The sequence below is a fragment of the Triturus cristatus genome, chromosome 1_2, assembly GCF_964204655.1.
Source record: "Triturus cristatus chromosome 1_2, aTriCri1.1, whole genome shotgun sequence".
NCBI lineage: Eukaryota > Metazoa > Chordata > Amphibia > Caudata > Salamandridae > Triturus > Triturus cristatus.
Window position 1 is genome coordinate 1132176210 of NC_140580.1, and position 24328 is coordinate 1132200537.

Below are 24328 nucleotides of genomic sequence, written 5' to 3' on the forward strand. Positions count from 1 at the left end.
CCTTGTCGCTTATGCAAAACGGAAGAAGAGAATATTATTCATTTGCTGTTTATATGCCCAACACTTAAAGCCGAAAGAAAATGTATACTTAAGTGGCATTTTAATTCCCGAGGAATACGGACCTGTAGAAAAGAACTGATAAGATGTCTACATTCAGATGACATAAGACTGAAGTCAGCTTTTGTAAAGTTTTTATTAATAATAAGAACGGAATTAGACCAGCAAGATTAATTTAAGATGTAATATAGGATGCATATAATATGTAATTTGTATACTGAACACGGAAATATTAGGTGCTGTTATATTTAACAATAAGGATGATGGATTTATTAATATATGTTTTTACTAATTTTTAAACCAGACTTTTATACTTATTGCAATAGGAATTATAGTCACTATATTGTACGTTTTTAATTAATCAAAAAATAAAAATTTAATTGAATTGAAGATACAAACTTTGAGGATGGAACAGTGTCTCAGGCATTTGCTAGCCCCATTGTCAGGTGAGACTGTCAGTAGGTGGGATTTAGTAGATCATGCACAGCAGTTGTAAATTTGTTTCTCGGGATAGTTATATGTTTTCGCTAAAAGGCTGGGTTTGCCACTTTCAGGATTTTTTAATGGTGTAGAAAGATGGGTATAGTAATGAAGACCAATCAGTAACTTATTTTGTTTTTACAATAAACTAGTTTTATAATGCTAGAAAAACTAGTCATATAATACTAGGAAAGAGGAGCCATTTTTAATATGTACCCAGTACAGACTTGTTATCCCAAACATATCTGGAAGACATTTAGTTAATGGTTACCCTGACTCAGAGAGAGCTACAGATACATTTACCCGCTGTGATAGATTATGCTTTCAACTACACACAAAAATGTGTCTCATGCTTGGTTTTGTAGAACATAAGGTAGTAAACAAGTGTGTATCTTATTACAAATGAACTTTATGTCACTGGATGCTGAACGCCTGCCCAGTGGAGATCTGTCTCGGGCTAGATATGGATTACATACTAATTGAAATAATGAAAATGGTAATGAACTTTCACAACAAATCATAGTGGCCTTCAATTTGCACCGGAATAATAGGCAAATGCTGTCGCCTTCAATTTTTTAATTACTCTCATAAATCCTGCATCAATCTAACAAAAGTAGCATTTCTTCATGTAGTCCTCATTCCACTTTGTTTTAAGGATAAATAAGTGGCCAATGTTGATACCTGCAGCACCAGTGCCTTGACAGTACATTCTCCCAGTTCCCTCCATAAGCTCTTACCTTGAATAAAGAGAGCACAGGAAGGACACCAACCTGAACATTTCGTATCTTTCATAGCTATGCATGTTCACATTAATCAAGCATATTTAGGGGTCCATTAGGATGCCACCCTAGCAGTGCTGAGACCGGTCACGCATCACCAATTAGGATGTGACCGCCATCCGCATTGTCAACATTGTGGCTGGCGGTGCTGTGAGCAGCACCCACCACAATGTAGAAAATGCATGTTGTGTATTGGCATGCACAACGTGACAGGCACCGCGTGGTGCCTGCCACCTTGTGTATGCCAATGTACGGGGGTACCATGGGTACCCCCCAAATGCAGCCCCCCACACCGCACTCCCCGGGGGGCCACAACAGGCCCCCGAAGCGATTCCCGCATGCCTTCCCATGGCGGAGTCTCTGCCATGGAAAGGCATAACACCGCCCATATCATAATATGGATCACCATATTGTAGGCATTTTCAGCCTGGTAGGTAATCGTGACGATTGCCTACCGGCAGAAAAGGGGCGGACGCTCTTTCCGTCCGCCGCGGTACCCCCCACCATGCTAATGTGGCGGGGGGTAAAAGGCCGTCCGGCGGGGATCGCAACCGCCGGTCGGGTGGTGGCTTATAGGCCCCATAATTAGCAGTTTTGGGCCACTATATAAGAATGCATTAATTAGTGTCAAGATATCTTAAGTGGGCCAATGACCTGAATAAATATGTAAAGATGACAACAGAATAAACGATTCACTAAGACTTTACAAAACAGGGAATATGTCCATTGCTCATTCCTATCTTCTTTCAAAGTATGGGATCTTAGAAACATAACATTAAGAAAACAAATCCTGTTTAATATTAATTAAAATATCTAGGAAACAACAAATTGTATATTTTTAGTGTATCATGTTCATGCTTTCCATGTGTTAGGGATGTTTTGTCTAAATTTGCATTTTGAAATAATGTTATGATATTGGTATACCTGAGTACACATCGTGGTCTCTATCCAGTGTAGTGAACTGCTTCCCGTTGTGCCAGGTGAAGGAATCACCAGCGTTGCCATTGTAGCGACCAACCCTCAGTTTGTAATATTCACTTTCTGGCTCGAGTCTGAAGCTTGCATATTCAGCAAAAACCTTCCGGCCCGACCAGTCCTCCATGGTGATCAGCAGCTTGTAGTTCCCTTGGTTTGTCAGCCAGTAGATATTCTCTAGACCGAGCCAGTACTCTCCATCAATGTTGCCAAAGCCTTGCTGTGAAAAGAACAAAATACAATTTAAATGATCAATTCTCAAATGTTAATGTTTTTTTTAACTGAAGATAGAGCTAAGTCAGTCGCTTTCAGGTTATTTTAGGGCAGTATTTTGGACGTGATCCAATGGATAGACAGCTTATTTTAAATACAATATTACAACATTACAACTATCAACACTACTCTTAACAATAGCAAGAACAATAGCACTTAATAAGTCCAAACTTTAGGCCAAATTCTACAGAAGCCACTTGGAAGAAATGTAGGCTCCACCAATCTAACCATTCAACTGTTTACAGACTTTGATACCAAAGTGCTCCTTTGTATGGAGAATGTAGAATTATTGAACGTAGAATTGCATCAGCTGCAGCGCTATCAGCAAATGCTTGAGATGAAAGAATATGCGTCTTTAAGTTGCAAGCATTATTATACTTTGCATACCCAATAGGATTCAATTAAATTAATTTAACAATGTGCAAAACAAAATTGGAACATTTATCATGAACATCCGAAGAAATATTGCCTTCAGGACTTTGAGTCTGGTGCTAAATCAAGTCAAAATACTTAAAGTAAAACTTCATGTTTAAGGTTAGATTGTCTTAATATCGCTTATTCCTTCTTCAACAGCTGCCAAGTCTTCCTGAAGTTGTCCTTTTGATATATCTGACACTACACCAGTGAGTTATAACACCATTTTGTCCACTGATACTTGGTGCAGATATCTACCACTACTACTAGATATGGTTGTTGTCTAGATGCAAGGCACATAGATTCCAATATCAGTCTGAACCATTGACTAAATATTGTGAGCCTGGCAAGGCCACCTATTCTTCATATGCCAGACTGCCTATATCGGCTAGGGATTAAAATCACCGAAGCTGCACACCTATATATACTACTAAGCCCGCATTTGTTTTGTACATCCCAAAGAAATACATATAATAGGTTTCAGTTCGGATGCATTACTTACAGCAATAATTCAGTGGTAAATGAGTAGGTCCATGAACCATACAAATGTGATATTACTGTGACTGCTTTAGCTTGGAGAAAACATAGACATTACCTGTATTATTGTGCTTATAAACTCCATTGGGGGACAGATTGAGCAATGAAATTTTTAATAAAGAGAGTAAATCCTTAGTCTCTTTGGTAGTTCTAAACTTTTTGAGTTGATAATGTACAGAGTGCTTTAGCATCTGTCTTGGAATCTCTCTTCCCAGGGCTGCCAAAATTGAATCATGTATTGGAATATTTTGCCCAGTTACATGTGACATGGTCCTCCCTTGTTAATAAACCATGACAAACCACGATATTTCCATTAAACATAAAAAAGAAGTTCCCTTTACACATCAATTCAGAAAGTTTTGTGAATGGGTCTATCCACTCAAGTCATATTTGTACCTGCAACATTTTTATATAAGTCGTAAGATATATTTTAAAGTGGCTATATTTAGTTGTTTAGGTGATCAGTTGATCACATCTTTAATATAGACAGTGTACGTACATCTGTGCGTGTCAGACCAAGCAGGTTTCTTCTGAGCTACTTCACAAAATAGATTCAGTAGATGTGCACCATGCCTCAGACGTTTTTGTTAGGAACAGATCAAATCCCTTCCACTTTTATGGGTGAGGATGAGTCAGACAATATATTTGCATCCCATGCATGATTCCTTATTATCAGTATTTTTAGATGAGCAACTGAAGTGAGAATTAGATCAGACATTAAACTCCACCTACCTTATACGTCTCCCAGTTCCTGAAAAAGTTGACTGAGCCATCCAGTCTTCTTTGAATTACCGTCCAGCCTCCAGGATCATGTCTTTGGTCACACCAGACTTGCATGAGTCGATTTGCGTTGTCGGGTTTTACTAGGTAGATGGTGCTGGTATCGTGACCATCTTCCAGTGCTTGCAAGCAATCTCTCCATGGCCCTAAAATAGAATCATTTCCTTTAACAAGTAGTTTTGGTTATTGTACTATATTGAAAATACCAAAGGTATGTTGTATGCATACTTGCTTCATTCCTTACATATATTCATTGTATGTTTTACAAAATGCATATATCTTGCATTTGCATATCAATGCAGCATTTGTTAGTATCCCTTTTGAATATATTTAAGGTGTGTGTTATATTTGTCCTGTTACCCATCTGCATCTGACAAAAGTCTCCCGTCCTCCTGGGACGGATATGCAGGGCTATTGGACAGAGCAAGTTACAGACTAAGCATGAATCTTCTTTGTTTACATATCACACTAGTGCTTGTCTGAAGAAAGGCAAGATTAGTAATGTAAAAAGCAGCATTATGACATTAGAGAACCAATAATATAGACTATCACTATTGTTCTGATGTAGCAACTTAACTGATATCATTTTTAACAGCTGTAAAATGATCCCAAACTCTCAGTCACCGGTGCTAAGAAGCGCTTAACTTTTAATATCAATTTACCTGCGACCTTGCCCAATACCTAAGAACTAAAAGGCACCTACATACATGTAATTTACAGATCTAAAAACAAACCTTAGTCTTTTTAATCAACTATTTGTGTCATAAATATGCATTTGGTTCCTTGAAATCAAATACATCACATCTCTCCAACATCTTTATAGGGAAGACACAACAGAAGCTTAATGGGAAAATGCCCCCTCATTGTAATAATTATCATAACGTTAAACCTCATGAAATTATGATGTCGGTATTTATGAACAGGAGACTGTTAGATCGGAAAAGATACTCAAATAAGACAATGCTGAATGGGGATTTTTTAATACCCAACTTTCTTTAGAAGTAAAGAATCATTGAAAACCTGTCCCTCAGAAATATGAAAATTACTTTCAATGTAATGTTTTAGTATGCACACATTTAGGCAAATATGCTGGAGGTGCGCGGACACTGCTGCCAGGGGTGAGTCTGGCATTCATCTTCCTTTTCCAGTTATTTGATCATTGAACTGAGAAATGTGACCAGATTATGGAGATTGGATCCAATCTTTGTCATTTCGTACCAGTCACTTTAATGTGTTTTACTGATGGGGAGGATATCGCCTGGTGTATGATTTGATACATAGACAATTGTAAATTAGAAAAAACCTTCAGTACCTCATTTTTGGAATGATTCTTGAAGAATGGTAATATAAACTTACATAGCCTTACACATCATTCAATAATTATGAAATACAGAAGAATACATTTAGAGTATTTTCAGGCCTGCCCCTTTTCACCCAGAAAAAACTGCAGGTTTAAACCTTAGAGGAAATGTGCAACAGCTATGTTTTTAGTCTTATTTCTTCTTCACTTAGAAAATTTGAGAGCATTTAGACACTTTCCAACCATAATCACACACTTACTTCAGCTTTACTCACAGTGCTAGGCTCAAAGGCATGGAACAAACTTCCCTCACAGCTTCGCCAGATTACTTCTGAGTTCCATTTCAGGAAGGTGCTAAAAACCTGGATTTTCAGCGCATCCGCAACTCTTTGCAAAACTCTGATCTGAGGGCCCTCTCTAACTATTAACAGTCAATCAGGTTTTGGGTTTTCCCATTCCTGGGTTCCGTGTAGCGCCATGATGCTCCTCGGAGTGACAGTTGCGCTCTATAAATGAACTATTACATTACATTACATTCAGTGAAGGCTGGAAAAGTCTTCGAGATTGTTTGTGAATACTCACATGGCTACATCTGAGTTTCTCTTCTCATTATTCCTAAATGGCTCCTCACTGACCCTTGCCTAAGAGCTCTCACGTGTGGACTTCTTATCTAGATTCAAGACTGCAAACAATCCAGTCACCTGACAGATCTTCTGCTGTTGTAAGATCCACCTACCCACATAACTGTGAGCAGATCCTGATTCTATGTTTTCCTGGTAGTGCGAATTGTTTTTAAATACATGGGCTTAACCTGGGTGGTCAAGCATCTGAATCTAAAACCCTTTTTATTGTGATGATAGGCAAGCATATGTATCCATCAAAAACTAGTATAATCCTGAATGTTTTATACTCATTTATAAATCATTAAATATGTAGGCCATCGAATTTGAACAAACAATTTGTCAAATAGTGATTCCACTCTGCAGCCACAAGCATTTATCAAAAATAAGGTGTTCTTCATATTGGCTAGATTGGCTCTATCTAATAAATAATACAAATTAATCATATTATTTATTTATAGATTTGTATAGACTCTGCATTGATTTGTTGGTAAGCAAGATTATGGAGAAGATGAATCTCCACATTGTGTCCTTGCGTGTATGCTACGTTCCTTGAATTACACAAGCCACATTTTCCAAAAATAAGAAACAACATTATTCCTCACCAAGCAAATGTTTTCCATGAAGCCACAGAAATTTGCTAGGGCAAGCAGTTCACTTAAAAGATGTATGTCTTGGGTTTTGGTGAGGAGTTGTGTGGGAAGCTTAAATAGCAGTTTTGGGCATGCTACAAACCACAGGTCAGTTTGTTTTTGCCCTAACAAGTAGTCCTCTGACATTAGTGGTTGTCGCAACATTTTTTGGCCAGGACCTTCCAGTTGGCCACCCTCAGGCAGAGATTAGGAATCATACAATCCTAAATTATATCCACTTTGATTAAAAATTATTAATGTATGTTTCAAATAGTTTGATGTATAGTTATTTCACTTTTCTGATTAAGATTGATTTAAATTAGTTTACAAAGTTATTTTATTTTCCAATTAGGCATAATTTAGAGACATTTCAGTGATACAGAATTTTTTTTGTAAACCATGCTTACAATACAAAAAAAGCACAAATCATGGTTGTAAAATTAGAAACAGATGGGTGGAGTAGTTTTCTGTTAAGTTTATCACACAACACTATCCAGAGAAAAGGCAATACGACTTGAAATCAAAAGAATGAAAGATGTCTCCACAAGTCCCAAAGTGAAGCAGACAGACTGATCTTGACAATTAGAAAAAGTTCACTTACAATGGGAATTCAGTGAGATAAGGAATGAACTGGAAAAGAAGGCAGATTGATGATAGTATCTTTTCAATTTGAATTGTTTTCGGGGTTCTTTTTAGAAATCTTTTTAAGGAAACATAACTCCTATTTGGATCTAATAAAGAAATGTAGGAATTTTTCTTTAGTTGATCGAAGAAACCTGGAACTCGCCCATCTTGAGAACATCCTGACCCACCACAGACACCGATCCTTATGCTCCCGGGGACGAGATTGGGTTACATTTGCTCTGCTATAAAGTTGCTTCAGTCACACAACCAATTTTTACAAAACAACTTAATATATAAACATTGTAAACATTTCAGATAATAATTTAAATATTTTACTTCGAACTCAGATTTCATTTTTTTTTTATTTACATTGGTTCAGTTTCTCCTAGATTTGTTTTCTTAAAAGTGTTGTCTTCTATTTTAGGTTTATTAAGGTGACTACAGAAAAGTGACAGAGTTTACAACCATGCTTAGTGTCTGTCCCTGCTTCTGTATTTATAGCTACTAAGACCAGGTGTTGGTGGTAGAACAAACCCTGGCAACACCATGCCCATGGTAATCTCTGCTCTTCCAAGGGGAGCGGACAGTACTGCAGCTTGGGGTGATGTCTTCAGGCATCTCCGATGAGAAGAGAGGAGAAGCATGCTTCTTAAATATTACTAGTGAGCCTGCTGTCCCATGCATTGAAGTCAATGTCCTCATCTGTGCAGGATGCCAGTGTACATTGAATTGCAATAGATAACCGGATAAGAAGGCGTGTGATAGCTGTGTGGTGCCTTCAATGATTATGATGCGCATATACAGCAATGTTGAAGCCGAACCGTCGAGTACGAATAAGAAAGGAGTAGAAACAGAAGAGGGCCCAGAAATTATGCTAAGCCACCCAACAGAAAAAATAACAAAAAACAACATATAGTGTGGATTGGCGACAGTCATCAACCACAGATCAGCTCTGCAAAAATGATGAAACTAGCCCCACAATTTGTACATGAGTGAGAAAAGCAAGCAATCCAGGCACACTCGCAGGAAGGCACCCCACTCCAATTATCCCCAAAAATGTAGAAACTTTCTGTTGAAATGGTTAATTTTACAGCACATTTTTCAGAAAAATTGGCCAAAAAGATGTATGATTTACATCCAGTCCTGAAAGGCGCTAATGGTATATTCCATCACTTCCGGATCTGCCAGTTCTCACAAGTTCTTTTGCTCAAAATAAACACTATAATGTATGTGCACATGACTACAGTTTGTACCAGACACAAAAAGAACAGAAAATAGCAGCCAGATACTTGTGCCAAAGAAAGATCCAGTGTCGACCTGATGTAGCGTGCGGCTCTGCGTCGATTTCGATGCAGAATCCTATATTGAAAGAAATGACACCCGATTTAATGTGTGTGTCACTGTCAGGACACATTGCCCGCCTCTGGTCCCAGGCCAATTAAGAGTCAAAACTTTTCACCTGCTGTTAATAAGATGCTAACTATGCCAGCCTGCTAGGGGTGTCTCTGAGGAGTACCAAAGTGCTGCCAGGTGTTGATCGCTGATGCTCAAAAAGGCCTCTGTGCTTCTCATGGGAGGCAGGGGATGCCTAGGGTGCCACGGCTGCTGCTCAGGGTGACGGGATTGGTGCAGTTACCTCTGGTGTCTGGTTCTTCATACATTCTACTGTAATGCTGTGATGTCAGGTTCCACATTATATATGAACATCATGCATTGCCATCGCATTAGTCACACATTGCCTAGGTTTGTGAAAGACCACTCCAATGTGAGAAGCCGCATAGCCTCAGAAGGTTAGGCACTATTATCCTGCCAGAATCTACATTGTAAAAGTATTCACAGAACCCTTCTCATGGCACAAAAACAACCAGTAAGTGAACCCTATGGCAGTGTTCGCATTCACATTGCTGTTATTTATAGCAGAATCCACATGGTGCAGATACATTCAGCACCACTGGCGTCCTAGGCTGCACGCCGCACCAGTACGACACCACTGTAGTAGCAGATTTAAAATAGGGAAATTCAGCATTTCCACCTCCCTGGGCTGAGCAGGTTAAAGCGATGGTTATGAGGGTGTCTGTTTACCCATAGCGCCCTGTAGAAACTAGGGATGGGCGGAACCCGCAAAGCTAAATCCGCGGAATTCTGCGAAGTTACATAAAAACGCCACAAGATTTTGCGTAGTTTTGTGATTGGGCTCATTGCGCTGCTTGTGTTGATTTTTAGCATTGAAAATTTGTTCCGTGCTTCAAAATCAGTACAAATGGCACCATGCAGCGCAGCAGATTTTCCACTCGAGTGGCAGGTTTCTCACCGTGAACGGTGGTGACCGCCTGCGTTGAGAAAGTCTCGCTGGGTGCCCTCCTAGCAACCAAATATTTAGCTAGAGTACACCAATCCTCACTTGCGCTTGCCAACTTACCATTGCGCATGAGGACAAACTACGTCACGCAGCAGTTGGTGGTTTGACCAGAACTACGTGTAAGAAGCATAACGCGGAGTCGGATAAACTCTGCGAACTCCGCCGGAAGAGTGGACTTTATCGCCCACCCCTGGTAGGAACCCTAATGTTGGACGTTCTTAAAGCCAATCAAAGGCACCAGCGTCAAGGCCGAGGCGAGTGACAAGAAGCAGAAAGCACATAAGGGGAGTTTGTATAAAGTCTTATGGCGGCACGCTTTTAATTGTTTTTAACTTTATTTAGAGTGTTTATTTTGGGTATGAATCACGCTGGACTCTTTCTAGTTTTGTTCCGTTTGTTTTCCTTGCCTTTTAGACGCCCTGTGAGACTTGGGCCTCGAAGGCTCAGCCTGCTGCATGTCTGAAGAACTTCTCAGCAGCCTCTTTTCGCTGAAGCAGCAGACTCTGCAAGGCGCTCTGCTGCTGTTTATTGTGTTAACATAGGAGGGCGCAGAGCGGCGCTGCCTCTGATGCCATGTGTCAGCACATATCACTCCCCAGTGTTTATTTTACTTCCTTTCTTAGACTTGAGGCAGGGAAAACCCTCCATTCAAAGCAATATTCCTTTCCATTTTACTGATGAAAAGTCCCCATGCCCAACCTCAAAATAAACGTTAAACTCTTTGCGTAGGGAATGTTTCTATTTTAGGTTCAAATGGGTACTGACTGTGTTTCCGGGCAATATTGTGAATGTACAAGTTTCCCTCTTGCAAGTGTTTATTTAGAGTTTTTTAGGGTGATGATGGGTGGTAACAGTTGTTTTACACACACGGACCTTTTGATGACGCCATTAGACGACTTCTACAAATAAGTTACCTTCAGCCTCTTTGCTGGGTTTGTTAGCGGCACGCGCCTTCCGCGTTACTGCTCATTAGAAGGGGGAGAGACAAGTGGGTGTCATAGTGTCCATTTTATATTATAAGTAGGTGTTATGTGCCCAGGTGACATTCTTAGAGAATTGGCATGGACTCACTTCGGACAGCGGGGGTTGTCTCTCCGTTCTGTGACATCCTTTGAGAGGTGCCAATTCATCTGGAAACGAGGGCATGATGCAGAAAGTGAGTTTCGGCCTAGCAGCAGCTGCTCATAGCAGCAGGTGGAGGAAGGCTGAAACCTTCATCTCAATGTGAATGTCTCTGCAACTTACAATGGCAATGCTGCAACTTCTTGCAAATGGCAAGGAGCATTGAGGGCAATGGGAGTATCCGCCCCGCTGCCTGAGATTTGAAAGGAAATGTGTCAAACGGCACAGAGTGGGACTCATATTTTGGACAGGTGCCGCGTTGTTACTTGCACCCCACCACTTTGTTTAACGTTTGAGTCAATCAATCAATCAAAGTAAGCTTTATTCGATTTAAAAAAACAATCATAAAAGCACAATAAAGTATAATTAAAAGTTTGAGTCAATTGTGTTCTCTCCCACTCCACTCAGTGACGCCAGAGCTGAGCACAGTACCAAACTGAGGCATGGCCGCTGAACCTCCTGCCCTGGCACTGTACGGCACTTGGCTAGTGTGCAGCGGTTACCTGGTGCCTTTACTTCTCATGTATGGTGAACACTAGTCTGGCTCTGACAATAGGGGTGAAAATGTCTAGAAGATGCTTGGGGATCAGGACATGGGGAGCACTAGACATCTTATAAGGATACCCGACATATGTGTCATGCATGCGATCCTCCCGGATCCATGCTCTTTCTGTTGGTGAGCACCTCACGAGAGATATTCCTTCATCGATGGTACAGAGTTAACCTCAAAAGGGTTGATTCCGAAAGTGGTCGTTGACACTTTGCGTATAATGTGCCTGTCCACATGCGAACATTCATGTAAAAATACATACAGGTTATTCAGCTCCTGTGCACATCATGCATTGAAGTATGATGTACTTATTTTCATAACCTTACAATCAATCAATCAGGGGGTTTATATAGCGCACTACTCACTCGTGAGGGTCTCAAGGTGCTGGGGGCGGGGGGACGGCGGCTGTGGGTCAGTCGAAGAGCCAGGTCTTGAGGACCTTCCTGAGCGTGTGCAGGGTCGGGGAGCTTCTGATGTTTACAGGGAGCTTGTTCCAGGTTTTCGATGCGATGTAAGAGAAAGCTCTCCCGCCGGTTCTGTTTCTGAGGATGCGGGGGACCTCTGCCAGGGCGAGGTCGGCAGAGCGGAGGTTCCTCTTGGGTACGTGGAAGGATAATCTCTCGTTGAGGTATTTGGGTCCGATGTTGTTGAGGGATTTGTAGGTGTGGGTGAGGAGTTTGAAAGTGACCCTCTTTTCAACGGGGAGCCAGTGGAGGTCTCGTAGGTGTTGGGTCATGTGCTCATGGCGCGGTGTCCCAAGGACGAGTCTGGCTGCGGCGTTTGTGTAGAAGAGTTTTGTTGATTCTGGCGTAGAGGGCATTGCCGTAGTCCAGTCTGCTGGTTATGAGTGGGTGGGTGACGGTCCTTCTGCAGTCGGGGGGATACATTTTAAGGTCTTGCGGAGGATGCAAAGGCAGTTGAAGCTGATTGAGGCGACGGCGTTGATCTGGCGGTTCATGTAGAGGGAGTAGTCAAGGATGATGCTGAGGTTCCGGCATCATCATGTATGAAGTGCACGAAACATACACGATTCCTGCACAGAGGTTGAAAAATGCGACAAATGTGTTCAATCTTTCATTTCATTCTTAAGTTCTCAGCCGTGTCACATCTTTTAATTTTGACTGGGTGGATTGGGGCTCCTTGCAGAACTTTCTAGGTACCCAGGCCAAAGGCCCTTTCAGCATGAATTGTGCATTAAGACGATGATCTACAAGAGTTGTGAATACTTAAAAAGTTACGACTTTGAGGATTTCACCAATTTTGTACTGCATGTGTTTGCCCACTATTCTGAGACTCCCTGGATATGCCCACTTAGGCCCACCCATTCAGGAAATACTAACGAATGTATGTGTCATGCACATTACACACGTTTAAACTCACGTGGTCGTCTGTTCCCTTTTGTGACTGCATTTATGGGTACTTTCTCCAGGTTTGTCTCTGATGTGCCTCTAGAAGTATTTGTAATGCTTTGGGAATCGGATCCTACTTCAGAAGGAGAGAGTGCTATCACTACTCATTGGAGAGGCGTCAATATCCCAATTGATCTGTATTCAGCCTTCTCTGTTTTGACTTAAAAATGCAAGCGAAGACAATAAAACCTGTAGGGTGTTTTTTTTAAATCATTTTCTGGTGTGTTATTTACAAATCACACCAAGGTTTCCAGCTTTGCTCTTTGTGCGTGTAGGTATTTATATAAAACAAAGTTAGAGAACAGCCGAGAGCTGCACATTCAGACATCAAGGCATAAAAGCTGGGAGAGGAGGTGATCATAGGCGCTGGAAGTAGGGGTACTGAAGCTCCCCCATAATACACATGTTGAGGTGCAGAAGCTGAATGAGCAATAAAGGTGCATTTTACCATATGTAATTTCCTCTGCATTCAAAGACAGAGGTCAAATTTCAGGTTATGTCTTCTGACATGTTGCTCCTTATTCTTTTAATGTGGACATTGGTGTTTACTTTCTGACTGCATATTGGGAGGCCTTTGTAAACTGAACCATCTGACAATCCTGTTATGGCAAGTGTTAAGTGTAAAATCATGGGCTTGAGGATTTCATTTTTTTAACATACACCAAGATTTCAATATCTGTAAATGAGCTGTACCAATGTTTCAAAAAATAGCAGCTATTTAATTTTTAAGTGTTATGGAAACAAAGGTTTTTATAGGATCAAAGCAAATCAAGACACTTGACTTGTTGGTGTGCAAATTATAAATATTTGCTGAAAGACAATATCCAGATATTATCTTTTCTACACTATATAGTTTTATCAGTGCAACTGCATGTCTCTGCAAATTTAGCAGAATTTCAATGGAAAATGTGTTGTCAGTGAATGACAGTGCGTCACCACACCATGCCTTAGCAATATATTAGTGGCATGGTGCTCCAAAATGCACCATCAGCTAAACACTATACCCTTGCCACTCTCCTGTTGAATTGTTGTGTATCATTTGCTACAATTGTTCTTGTAGTGATGCTTGGAGTTTTCACAATCCCTATGACTTAAGTAGTATAACATTGATAGCAACATCCCCGCTCTGAAATGTGTTCCAGCACCACTGCATGTGATTCAAGATGGCGTGCGTATCCTTGGGGTGGCCCTTATACGTTGATTACATATTGGGGGAAATAATGCACTGTTCACTCCTCACTGTCTGTTAACATGACAGTTGTCTGGGGCAACAGAGAATGCGCGTGTAATCGATGGTTGAAACTTGCTACTAACTCTCACCACAAAGCGCCATAGTACGTTTCAAACCCACCTTTAGATTTAGTGAGTTTACCAACCCTCGTAGGTAACCAACTGTGGAACCAAACATAGATAGGAGGCAATTTCTAATTAAGGAAAATCGCCATTGTTGGTGACCTGGATACTGAAGGATGGACATTGAGACCGGGGTCTGGAATTACTGACTGTCACTCTCCAGGTCAAAGGGTATATTAAAAACTGAAAGGTAAATGTCCTCCATGAGGCAGACATCTTGCAGATTCCCGAGATATCAGGCGTGATCAGAAATATCTTTCCAGCTATATGGAAAGCCATTTATCTGTCATTCAATCAGCATCTTGAGACTTCTGGGCGAGAGTACCAGAAACAGCTCTCCATCGTTCAAACTCACGGATGGAGGTTGGCACGGAGAATGTCTGGGAATTATCCCCTCTGATACTTCTTGACACCTGCAAGTATTTCTGGGATTGCCAAGGTTTCCCCTCTTTGATGCATGCACACCCTGTATTAAATATCTTTGATAGTATGTTCACTGCACTGAATTGGTCCTTTGACAGAATGGATCGGACCCTTCCCTGAATATATTTCATAAAATTAAAGTTGTGGGCCCCTTTGCAGTAAGATTGGCCCCCGTTGGAGTTCATGTGTGTTGGCATATACAGTTTTATTTTTGATTATTATTATTATTATTATTAATTTTCTGCTAGACTCATACAAAATGTATGCAGATATCCCAGAAAAAGAGAACACAAAGGAAGGAGTATTTTTAGAAACCTTGACTAAGAAAGATTTATTGCACTTTTTAAGTGTCATTTATGTAGGTCCTCAGAATCTCTCTTGCTTTGGTTCTTTGCATACAGTTTGCTAGACTTTCCTGAATTGTTTTTGCTCCCAGCACTATTCCCATAGCAGAGAAAAACTTTCATTGAATATTAAAATTAATTAAGCCCTTAATGTTCGCCCATATGGAGATGACTACCTCAGCTGGATACAAAGTGAAACAGAAAGTGTGTTGTCTAAAGAAAAGGTGTTGCTTGCTGCAGAGAAACATAGGCTCATCTTCGGTCCAGCAAACCTAGCCTGAGTCAAACTCAGATCAACTAACCAATCTGGGCTTAGCTCCAGAGGGATCAGAGCAGAGTGTGTATTCCAGAAGTCAGAGCAACAGGACTAAGCCAGATTCTAACAAAATCAACAATCATGGCAGGCATGATTAAGAATCTAACATGGCTTCGGAAGGAACATATTCTCTAGGGAAGGCAGAGAAAAAAAAGTGCTTGATTCATAATTCTTTCTTCAGCTAGAGTGCGGGTCATCTCTTCTGCAGTTAGAGTGTGGGTAATTTCTTCTGATATTGGTATGTGGGTAATCTCTATAGATATTAGTGTGTGGGTAATCTCTTCTGAAGTTAGAGTGTGGGTAATCTCTTCCAAAGTTAATGTGGGTAATCTCTTCTGAAGTTAGACTGTGGATAATCTCTTCTGATGGAGTGTGGTTAATCTCTTCTGATCTGGGAGTGTAGGTAATCTAGTCTGATGTTAGAGTGTGGGTAATCTCTTCTGAAGATAAGAGTGTGGGTAATCTGTTCTGAAGACAGAGTGTGGGTAATCTCTTCTGATGTTAGACTGTGGGTAATCTCTTCTGATGTTGGAGGGTGGTTAATCTCTTCTGATGTGGGAGGGTAGGTAATCTCGTCTGATGTTAGAGTGTGGGTAATCTCTCCTGAAGTTAGAGTGTGGGTAATAACTTCTGATGTTAAGGTGTGGGAATCTCTTCTGATAGAGTGTTGGTAATCTCTTCTGATGTTAGAGTGTGGGTAATCTCTTCTCCTGTTAGAGTGTGGGAATCTCTTCTGATAGAGTGTTGGTAATCTCTTCTGAAGTTCGGGTGTGGGATATCTCTTTTGAAGTTGGAAAGCAGGTAATCTCATCTGATGTTATGAGTGTTGGTAATCTCTTCTGAAGTTAGAGTGTGGGTGAACTCTTCTGAAGTTAGACTGTGGGCAATCTCTTCTGAAGTTAGACTGTGGGTAATCTCTTCTGAGGTTAGATTGTGGGAATCTCTTCTGATAGAGTGTGGGTAATCTCGTGTGATGTTAGAATGTGGGTGATCTCTTATGAAGTTAGACTGTGGGCAATCTCTTCTGAAGTTAGACTGTGGGTAATCTCTTCTGAGGTTAGACAGTGGGTAATCTCTTCTGATGTTGGAGGGTGGTTAATCTCTTCTCCTGTTAGAGTGTGGGCATCTCTTCTGATAGAGTGTTAGTAATCTCTTCTGAAGTTCGGGTGTGGGAAATCTCTTTTGAAGTTGGAGAGCAGGTAATCTCATCTGATGTTAAGAGTGTTGGTAATCTCTTCTGATATTAGAGTGTGGGAATCCCTTCTGCTAGAGTGTGGGGAATCTCGTCTGATTTAGAGTGTGGGTGATCTCTTCTGAAGTTAGACTGTGGGCAATCTCTTCTGAAGTTAGACTGTGGGTAATCTCTTCTGAGGTTAGACTGTGGGTAATCTCGTCTGATGTTGGAGAGTGGTTAATCTCTTCTGATGTGGGAGTGTAGGTAATCTCGTCTGATGTTAGAGTGTGGGTAATCTCTTCTCCTGTTAGATTGTGGGAATCTCTTCTGATAGAGTGTGGGTAATCTCGTCTGATGTTAGAGTGTGGGTGATCTCTTCTGAAGTTAGACTGTGGGCTATCTCTTCTCAAGTTAGACTGTGGGTAATCTCTTCTGATGTTGGAGGGTTGTTAATCTCTTCTGATGTGGGAGTGTGGGAATCTCTTCTGATAGAGTGTTGGTAATCTCTTCTGAAGTTCGGGTGTGGGAAACATCTTTTGAAGTTAGAGAGCAGGTAATCTCATCTGATGTTAAGAGTGTTGGTAATTTCTTCTGATATTAGAGTGTGGGAATCTCTTCTGATAGAGTGTGGTTAATCTTGTTTGATGTTAGAGTGTGGGTGATCTCTTATGAAGTTAGACTGTGGGCAATCTCTTCTGAAGTTAAGACTGTGGGTAATCTCTTCTGAGATTAGACTGTGGGTAATCTCTTCTGATGTTGGAGGGTAGTTAATCTCTTCTGATGTGGGAGTGTAGGTAATCTCGTCTGATGTTAGAGTGTGGGTAATCTCTTCTCCTGTTAGATTGTGGGAATCTCTTCTGATAGAGTGTTGGTAATCTCTTCTGATGTTAGGGTGTGGGAAATCGCTTTTGATGTTGGAGAGCGGATAATCTCATCTGATGTTAAGAGTGTTGGTAATCTCTTCTGATGTTAGAGTGTTGGAATCTCTTCTGATAGAGTGTGGGTAATCTCTTCTGTTGTTAGTGTGGGTAATGCCTTCTGGAACTAGGGCTGACTGAGCTAGCTCCGTGGGCCTGCGTTCACCGGGCGGTTTTACCTCAGTGTGTTTGGGGGTGCATGTTGAAGTGGGGTATTAATGAAAAAATCTGGTACAAGGTAGGATGTATCTACAGTGTCCATATTTTTGCGAACCTGCTAATTAGAAACTCCCCCCTCAGCCCCCACTCTTGGTCTTTGTACATGTCAACATTTCTGCTTCTATGTACATATGGGTGCATAAATAGAGGTTTACACCTGCTACTAATTACTTTGAGTGCCATTTGTATATTTATGTGTATATAAATTAATTCCTGCTATTTAAAAGCTATAGTTATTGCCCTTCAATGTACATATGGTTATTTACATTGAGGGCTTTGATCAAGCAAATCACATTGTATCATGCATTATGTGTATATGTATAAATTATCTACATTTTCCGATTATTAAAAAAAATTCCCTCCTTCACATCCCTAATCCTTCTGACTCATCTCAGAGCTTCTGACTACTATGAACTCCCTAACATCCATTTTTAGGTCTTGCCTAGCATTGCTGCACACATGTGCAGCAACGCTTGGCGAGATTTATTGCTAATGAGGAGTTTGAGAAAAGGGCTTTAAGCCCCGCCCCTCATTTCCATTGGCTGACGTCACAGTTTATGGTAAACTGTGGCCTGCCATTGGAAATTAGGTGTTTGGGTTGCCTTCCTTTGGCTTTTTGTGCTGGCCCACCCGGACTGGCTTGCCTGCTTTGCATCTGTCGCAAAGCACGTTCTTATCTTTATGGGGCCATGTGTTTCGAAACACATGGCCCCATAAAGACAAGAGATCCCCATGCTCCGGCTGCAGCGCGGTCCTCTTTCCCTTTCGGGACCGCGCTTGTTATGTATATAGCTGTCACCACACCCTGCCTTTCATTTTCACTAAAAACTAAGGAATGCATGTTTGAAAGGAACTTGAGCAGGAAAAATAATCCCTGGAACGGTGCGCGTCAGCACACTCTGTCCACTTGCAGCCAGAGGAAGCCGATGCGTAGAGGCTCTATATATATGTCTGTGAATCTTGTGAAACGTTAAACAGCAAGTGTCTCAGCATCACAAGCGGGTCATCAACCCGACACTGTGGGCCAGTTTAACAACATGAGTCTTTAACTCCGGGTCATGGGTCACTTTCGCCCAGTGGAACTATTGTGTGCGGGTCTCTGCTGATCATTGCTGTGTTTATTGCGCTCCCGCCCTCGCCACACCTTGCCTTTGTGATGCCTGAGTGCTTGTGGAATGGAATGAGATGTCCGTGTGTATGCTTGTGGAGTATGTCTCAATCCACACAGGTCCGTGTTGCACTGGAGGGATGCGGTGCACTATGCACACAACCCGTGGCCTTGCTTGCCGCCTACTGGTATTTGTGATGTAGAATGCTAGCCAGATGAGTGTGCGCACATTGCTGCTGTTCACAGCAAGTGTGGCTCTCCACACACATTCTGACAGCAGAGCGTGTGTGCACAAGATGCCTTGATGTGTGGATGAGTTGGTGACTCATGTGTTTGTGACGTGACACAATATTGCCTTGGAGAGCCTTTCTCCACACGCTGCTTTGCAGACTCTCACATTTGTGCCTCGGGTGTGGTCCGCGTGTGAAGAACAGTGCCTTGGAGAAATGCTCTCTTCATGCACTACCGCATGCGTTTGGGCTGTGCAGACAATAGTGCCAAATACACGGTCTTGCTTACACATGCGTGTTTCGTATCTGTACACATGTTCCCTGAAATTTGGCTTTCTCTACACACTGTCTCACTGATCCCGTGCGTTCGTGGTGCACAGTCGCACACAAAGTTAATTTGGAGTCATTTTCTCTTCACTTCCAGCCTGTCAGTATGTTTGAGGTATAGAATGTGTTATCGGTGTGCATCGCATGACGCAGTGGCGCGTGCCACTAGTCAGGCACTAACTTGCTGGTTCGTGTGTGTCTTTTCTGCACACACAATGTTGTCGTGGAATGTGTAGCTCTGAATGGACAGCCTGACTGTGAGCTGGTGGCGTGCACCCTTTGGCGTCTTGGAACAGGCTCTCTTCACGCACTGATTTGCTGTTGTGTGTTTGTAGCCCGTGCGCACCAATGGCGCTGTCAGCGAATTGCATTTTTTTTATTTAGTGCAAACTCGATATGTAGGTATTGCAGCGCTTTGCACATCACATACGTTACAGATGAAAACATTCGTATTTGGTTGGTGCTCTGGGATTCTTATTTCTGATGACTATGTGGGTGGAGTCAAGGCTGTGCTCTCCTTTAGGTCCGTGACTCCGGTTGCCGTGGAGCTAATGGCGCCGTGCAGGGACGGTGCAGGGATGATGGCCAAGCAGGTTCATGTCCTGACCGAGGCACCTGCCCTGGTGCAGTTACTAGAGGTGCGGCCCTCAGAGCTGTTGCATTTTTCTGTAGAAGCTCTTCGGGGCACGACCCAGGACAAACCTGAGGTACAGAGCTGTAGGATAGAGGTAGATGGTATGCTATTGCTGTATGTGTGTGTGGTGCCTGTCTGCAGTGTGTGTGTATGCAGTGCCTGTCTGCGGTGTGTGTGTGTATGCGGAGGCTGTCAGCAGTGTGTGTGCGTGCCCGTCAAGTAATCAGTATTTACTGAAGAGACACAAATGAAACAAGATAAAAGTACATTTTAAATACATCTTTATTGCTCAATCACGTTCTGAACTCCAGCATAGGTTTTTTGGGGTGCTGCAGCTCCACCTGCACCCCTAATTCCAGTGCCTGTATCCGGATCATGTTGAAAATAATACTCCAAATATTACTTCTGAAAAAAGCATAGATTCTCTCAAAACTCTGCTCCTGAAAGTGTCGAGATTCACTCCCAGCCATGCTCTTGTGTGGAAGAGAAAAGTGTGTGACTGGATATCTGCTCACAGTATCTCTCGTAGAGGCACCGGATGCCCATTCCTGCAGGCACATCGCTCACAAATAAAAATCTGCATGTTCTTTTATTGCTACATTAAAACCGAGAGAACTCTTTTTTCGTCCTTAAAATATCCCGTTCGATACGGCTCAGCTTCCAAGTCCTTCTTTCGATCTGCTCCTATTTTGTTTCTTGTTCTTGGTTTATTATGTTTTTCTCTGTTTCTTCCTGTCTCCTCAATCTCCATAGCTCCTGTCTCTCATACCTTTGTTCTACCCAGGAACTACATACGTACCCTAACTCCACTCTGGCCTCCCAGCTCTTTTTCCTCCCATGTTCTGCCCATTTTCTCTCTATTTGTTCTTTCCCTGAATCTCTCAGTTTCCCGCTTCTCTGTTGCAGCTGCTCTGTGCCTGACCTCCCTCTGTTGCTTTCTCTTTCTGACAGTTTTCCTATTTGTCACTCATGCTTTTTCTATGCTCATTTTATCCACTTAACTTTCAACATCTTACTGTTTTCCGGTGGCTTTTGCTCTCCATTTTTCTCCAATGTCGAACTGTACATATGTATGTATTTGAATGTATACAGTGCAAACGTGGCTAGAAAGCAACGCAGCGCCGTGCAAGAGGGAAGGGGCTCATACTGTCTCATGCACATAAAGGATTTCAGTAGGGACAAATAAATGCAGATCAGTGGGACGTGTCTTTAGGTGAGGCGAATGGGCCTCAGAAGCTCCTCACTGCTGGTGTTGGGTGAGTTGCTCCTAGGACAGGTGCTTGCTGTTTTCCAGGCGCTAGATAAACAGCAGCATCCGGTCTCCATTCATTTACAATGCCAATAGCTCAAACTCATGTGAATGCGAGACGTATTGCATTGCAAATGCTTGTTGTTCTTTCACCCCTCCTTTTTAGCCATGTCACTCAATGAACAAGTACACAGGACCACTACTATCAAAAACAACTGACTCCTTCCCCTTTTCAGATCCACTCCTATCATTCTCCCTCCCCCAAACTCCACTAAACAAACAAGAAATCAAGAGCACAACCCTAACACAACTATAGCACAGCACAATCCTAACACAACCATAGCACAGCACAACCCTAACACAACTATAGCACAGCACAACCCTAACACAACTATAGCACAGCACAATCCGAACACAACTATAGCACAGCACAACCCTAACACAACTATAGCACAGCACAACCCTAACACAACTATAGCACAGCACAACCCTAACACAACTATAACACAGCACAACCCTAACACAACCATAGCACAAGGGAAAACAATTGTACTAACTTCCTAACTACTCATTCTGAATTCTTGAGTAGCATCCTACCCTCCGAAAGGAATGCTCATTGCCAATGTCCTAATTAAATAAACATATGAGTTCCCTGAAACCTGTTGAGGATTACGCCTGGTGTTTGAGGCCACGTTGACTGGTCCACAGCCAAGGACGTGCACCTTTTCCCAACACGACACGCACGTGCACCCTTACACAGCATCTCTGAACACGCACGGCCGGCGGTGTTAGCCTAAGAGCTGGATCCCTCCGCGGATAAGGGCTTCAAAAGAGTAGCTTGAGGCTAGAACAAACAAACAAGGACACGACAACCCCTTCCCGGCTTCTAATTCCAGGATAATGACGGTTCTGCGCTTGTATATTTGTACGGTTCTCCCGGTCTTGGAAACGTCATGTGATCAGAGGGTTAGCCTGAGTTTCTCTGCAGCAGAGCATGTAAGCAAGACCCACAGAGAGCTAAAAAGGGATGTTGACCGTGGCGAGCAGAACTGTGCCTTTCACAGCCAGAATCTCTCAAAACAAGTGGGTGAATCTACACTCACAGGGTTTGCCTACATTAGGAGTATATGTTCAGGTTTTTTTTAAAAGAAAACTATTCTGCAGGGTTTTGCCTACATTTGGAGTATATGTTCAGGTTTAAAAAAAAAAAAATCTATTCTGCAGGGTTTTGCCTACATTTGGAGTATATGTTCAGGTTTTTTTTTAAATAAAACTATTCTGCAGGGTTTTGCCTACATTTGGAGTATATGTTCAGTTTTTTTTTTTTAAATAAAGCTATTCTGCAGGGTTTTGCCTACATTTGGAGTATATGTTCAGGTTTTAAAAAAAACTAAAACTATTCTGCAGGGTTTTGCCTACATTTGGAGTATATGTTCAGGTTTTAAAAAAATAAAACTATTCTGCACTACTCATGGGGAACTATGACACTCGCAGCTTCTCTAGTGTTCTCAAATGCATAAGAATTCAGGCATGAATAAATGTACGTTGTGCAGATTTACATGAGTCAGTGCTTCACCAGTGTGCACGTGCACATTTGAATTTAGGGGCTTATGCCCTTGACAGGAGTAAATCTCCTCCCATACCTAGGATGTGACTGGTCCAGGAAATGAAATGTGAAAACGGCCAAAAGCAAAGTTTATTGGTGTTCACCAACCTTACATGAGAGTAAATCAAAGAGCAAATTGTTATTTTTTTAAATTTTTCAGATTACATAGAGCAAATGTGAATATACACAAGAAATGTATGCTTAGTGAATTGGACCCCTGCATTGTGTAAACAGGAACATATGATGATGACAACTCAACATTTGTAGAGACAAGCATCAAGTGTGTCTGGGGCATTGGGTGAGGGTTAGACAAGAAAACAAAGGCTGCAATTAATAGACCACACTGATGACAAAATACCTACAATAATAATCCGCCATTGTCTTTAGTTTGCTGGCACATTTGTCCCATCGAAAGCACCTAATTTGCACCGGGTGAAAATAAGCCCTACGCCTGGCGACTGAACATTTGGCAGGATATGAAAAGAGGTAGTAGCTCCATATTTACTACAGGGCCAACAATTGCCATGGTAACTAAGTGGCCACTCCTGGACCCAGGGAGGGCACCAAACAGCCAACCACACTCCCTTGGAAGAGAGTGCAATGCCTGCTGGACCACAAGAGCAGAAAGGTGGCTAGCCTGGCATTCTTTGAGCACCACCCTTAACTAATGCCCTTCGCATGCTGAGAGCGGGGCGCACCGAGAGGCAAAGAAACAACTGAGCTGCCCCCACAATACACGGAGGCCATGATTGAGACCTCCCAACACATTGGCATCTTCGGTCCGGAAATTTAAAAAGTCTGAGAAGGAAGCAACGAGATGCCAAAGCTTCTCCTTCGAGCCACCCAAGGTACGGATTCCGTCCGCGTTCAGGTCCAGCAGGCCTCATCCCTTCTCCACATCTGGAAAGAGCTCTTGTCTCCTTGTTCAAACAGCACCTTGTTGTACTACTGAACTCTCTGAGCATCACCTCAATCCCCCAGCCTACTGACTCCTGGACCTCCTCCCTGACCCACTCCACCACGCCCCCCTCATCCCCTCCACCCCTCTCAAGTTAGCCCAGAAGCCACCTTCCTCTCTGTACTGTCCTTTCCATCCTTCAGGCACCACCTCACCCGTCCACCCTTGATTGTCCTCGTCCACCCTTTGTTGATTTCTAGCCAGGTTTCTGCTGCATAGATCTCAGTCATACATCTATAGATGCATAAAAATATGAGTCACTAAGCATCGCCGAGCGCACTCGTGAATAGATGATAACTCATTCAGATGTATTTGCAATTCTGATGCATAATGCACTACACACAGATGCTTTTAAGATCGCAGTGCCAACCACAATTTTGGAAAAAGCCCAGTGGTTTTCTATTTTGGAAAAAAAAAATATTCTTTGATCAAGAAAGCCAACTTAACATCCTTGCACCAGCCTTTTTTTCCTACAGTCATCTTGTCTTGTCAGTTACATAATGGCACCCTGTAGGCATAACAGATGTTTTCCAACATATAGAGTACAGCAATTTAAGTC

The 24328-nt window shown here is 42.2% G+C and overlaps 2 protein-coding genes across 4 annotated transcripts in view; one reads left to right on the forward strand and one right to left on the reverse strand.

The window, feature by feature from the left end:
• The window catches only part of RALGPS1 (Ral GEF with PH domain and SH3 binding motif 1), a 1694135-nt gene that overhangs the window by 817896 nt on the left and 851911 nt on the right, over positions 1-24328 (forward strand). The window lies entirely within an intron of this gene.
• Positions 1-24328, reverse strand: part of ANGPTL2 (angiopoietin like 2) — a 103346-nt gene that overhangs the window by 6315 nt on the left and 72703 nt on the right. The window contains exons 3-4 of one of the 2 annotated variants that reach the window (XM_085613825.1): positions 4248-4441; positions 2241-2511 (exon numbers count right to left, since the gene is read on the reverse strand). In XM_085613825.1, the coding sequence (XP_085469951.1) occupies positions 2241-2511; positions 4248-4441 (465 nt within the window). Of the gene's footprint in view, positions 1-2240; positions 2512-4247; positions 4460-24328 lie in introns of both variants that reach the window. The other variant, XM_085613824.1, reaches the window with a different exon arrangement.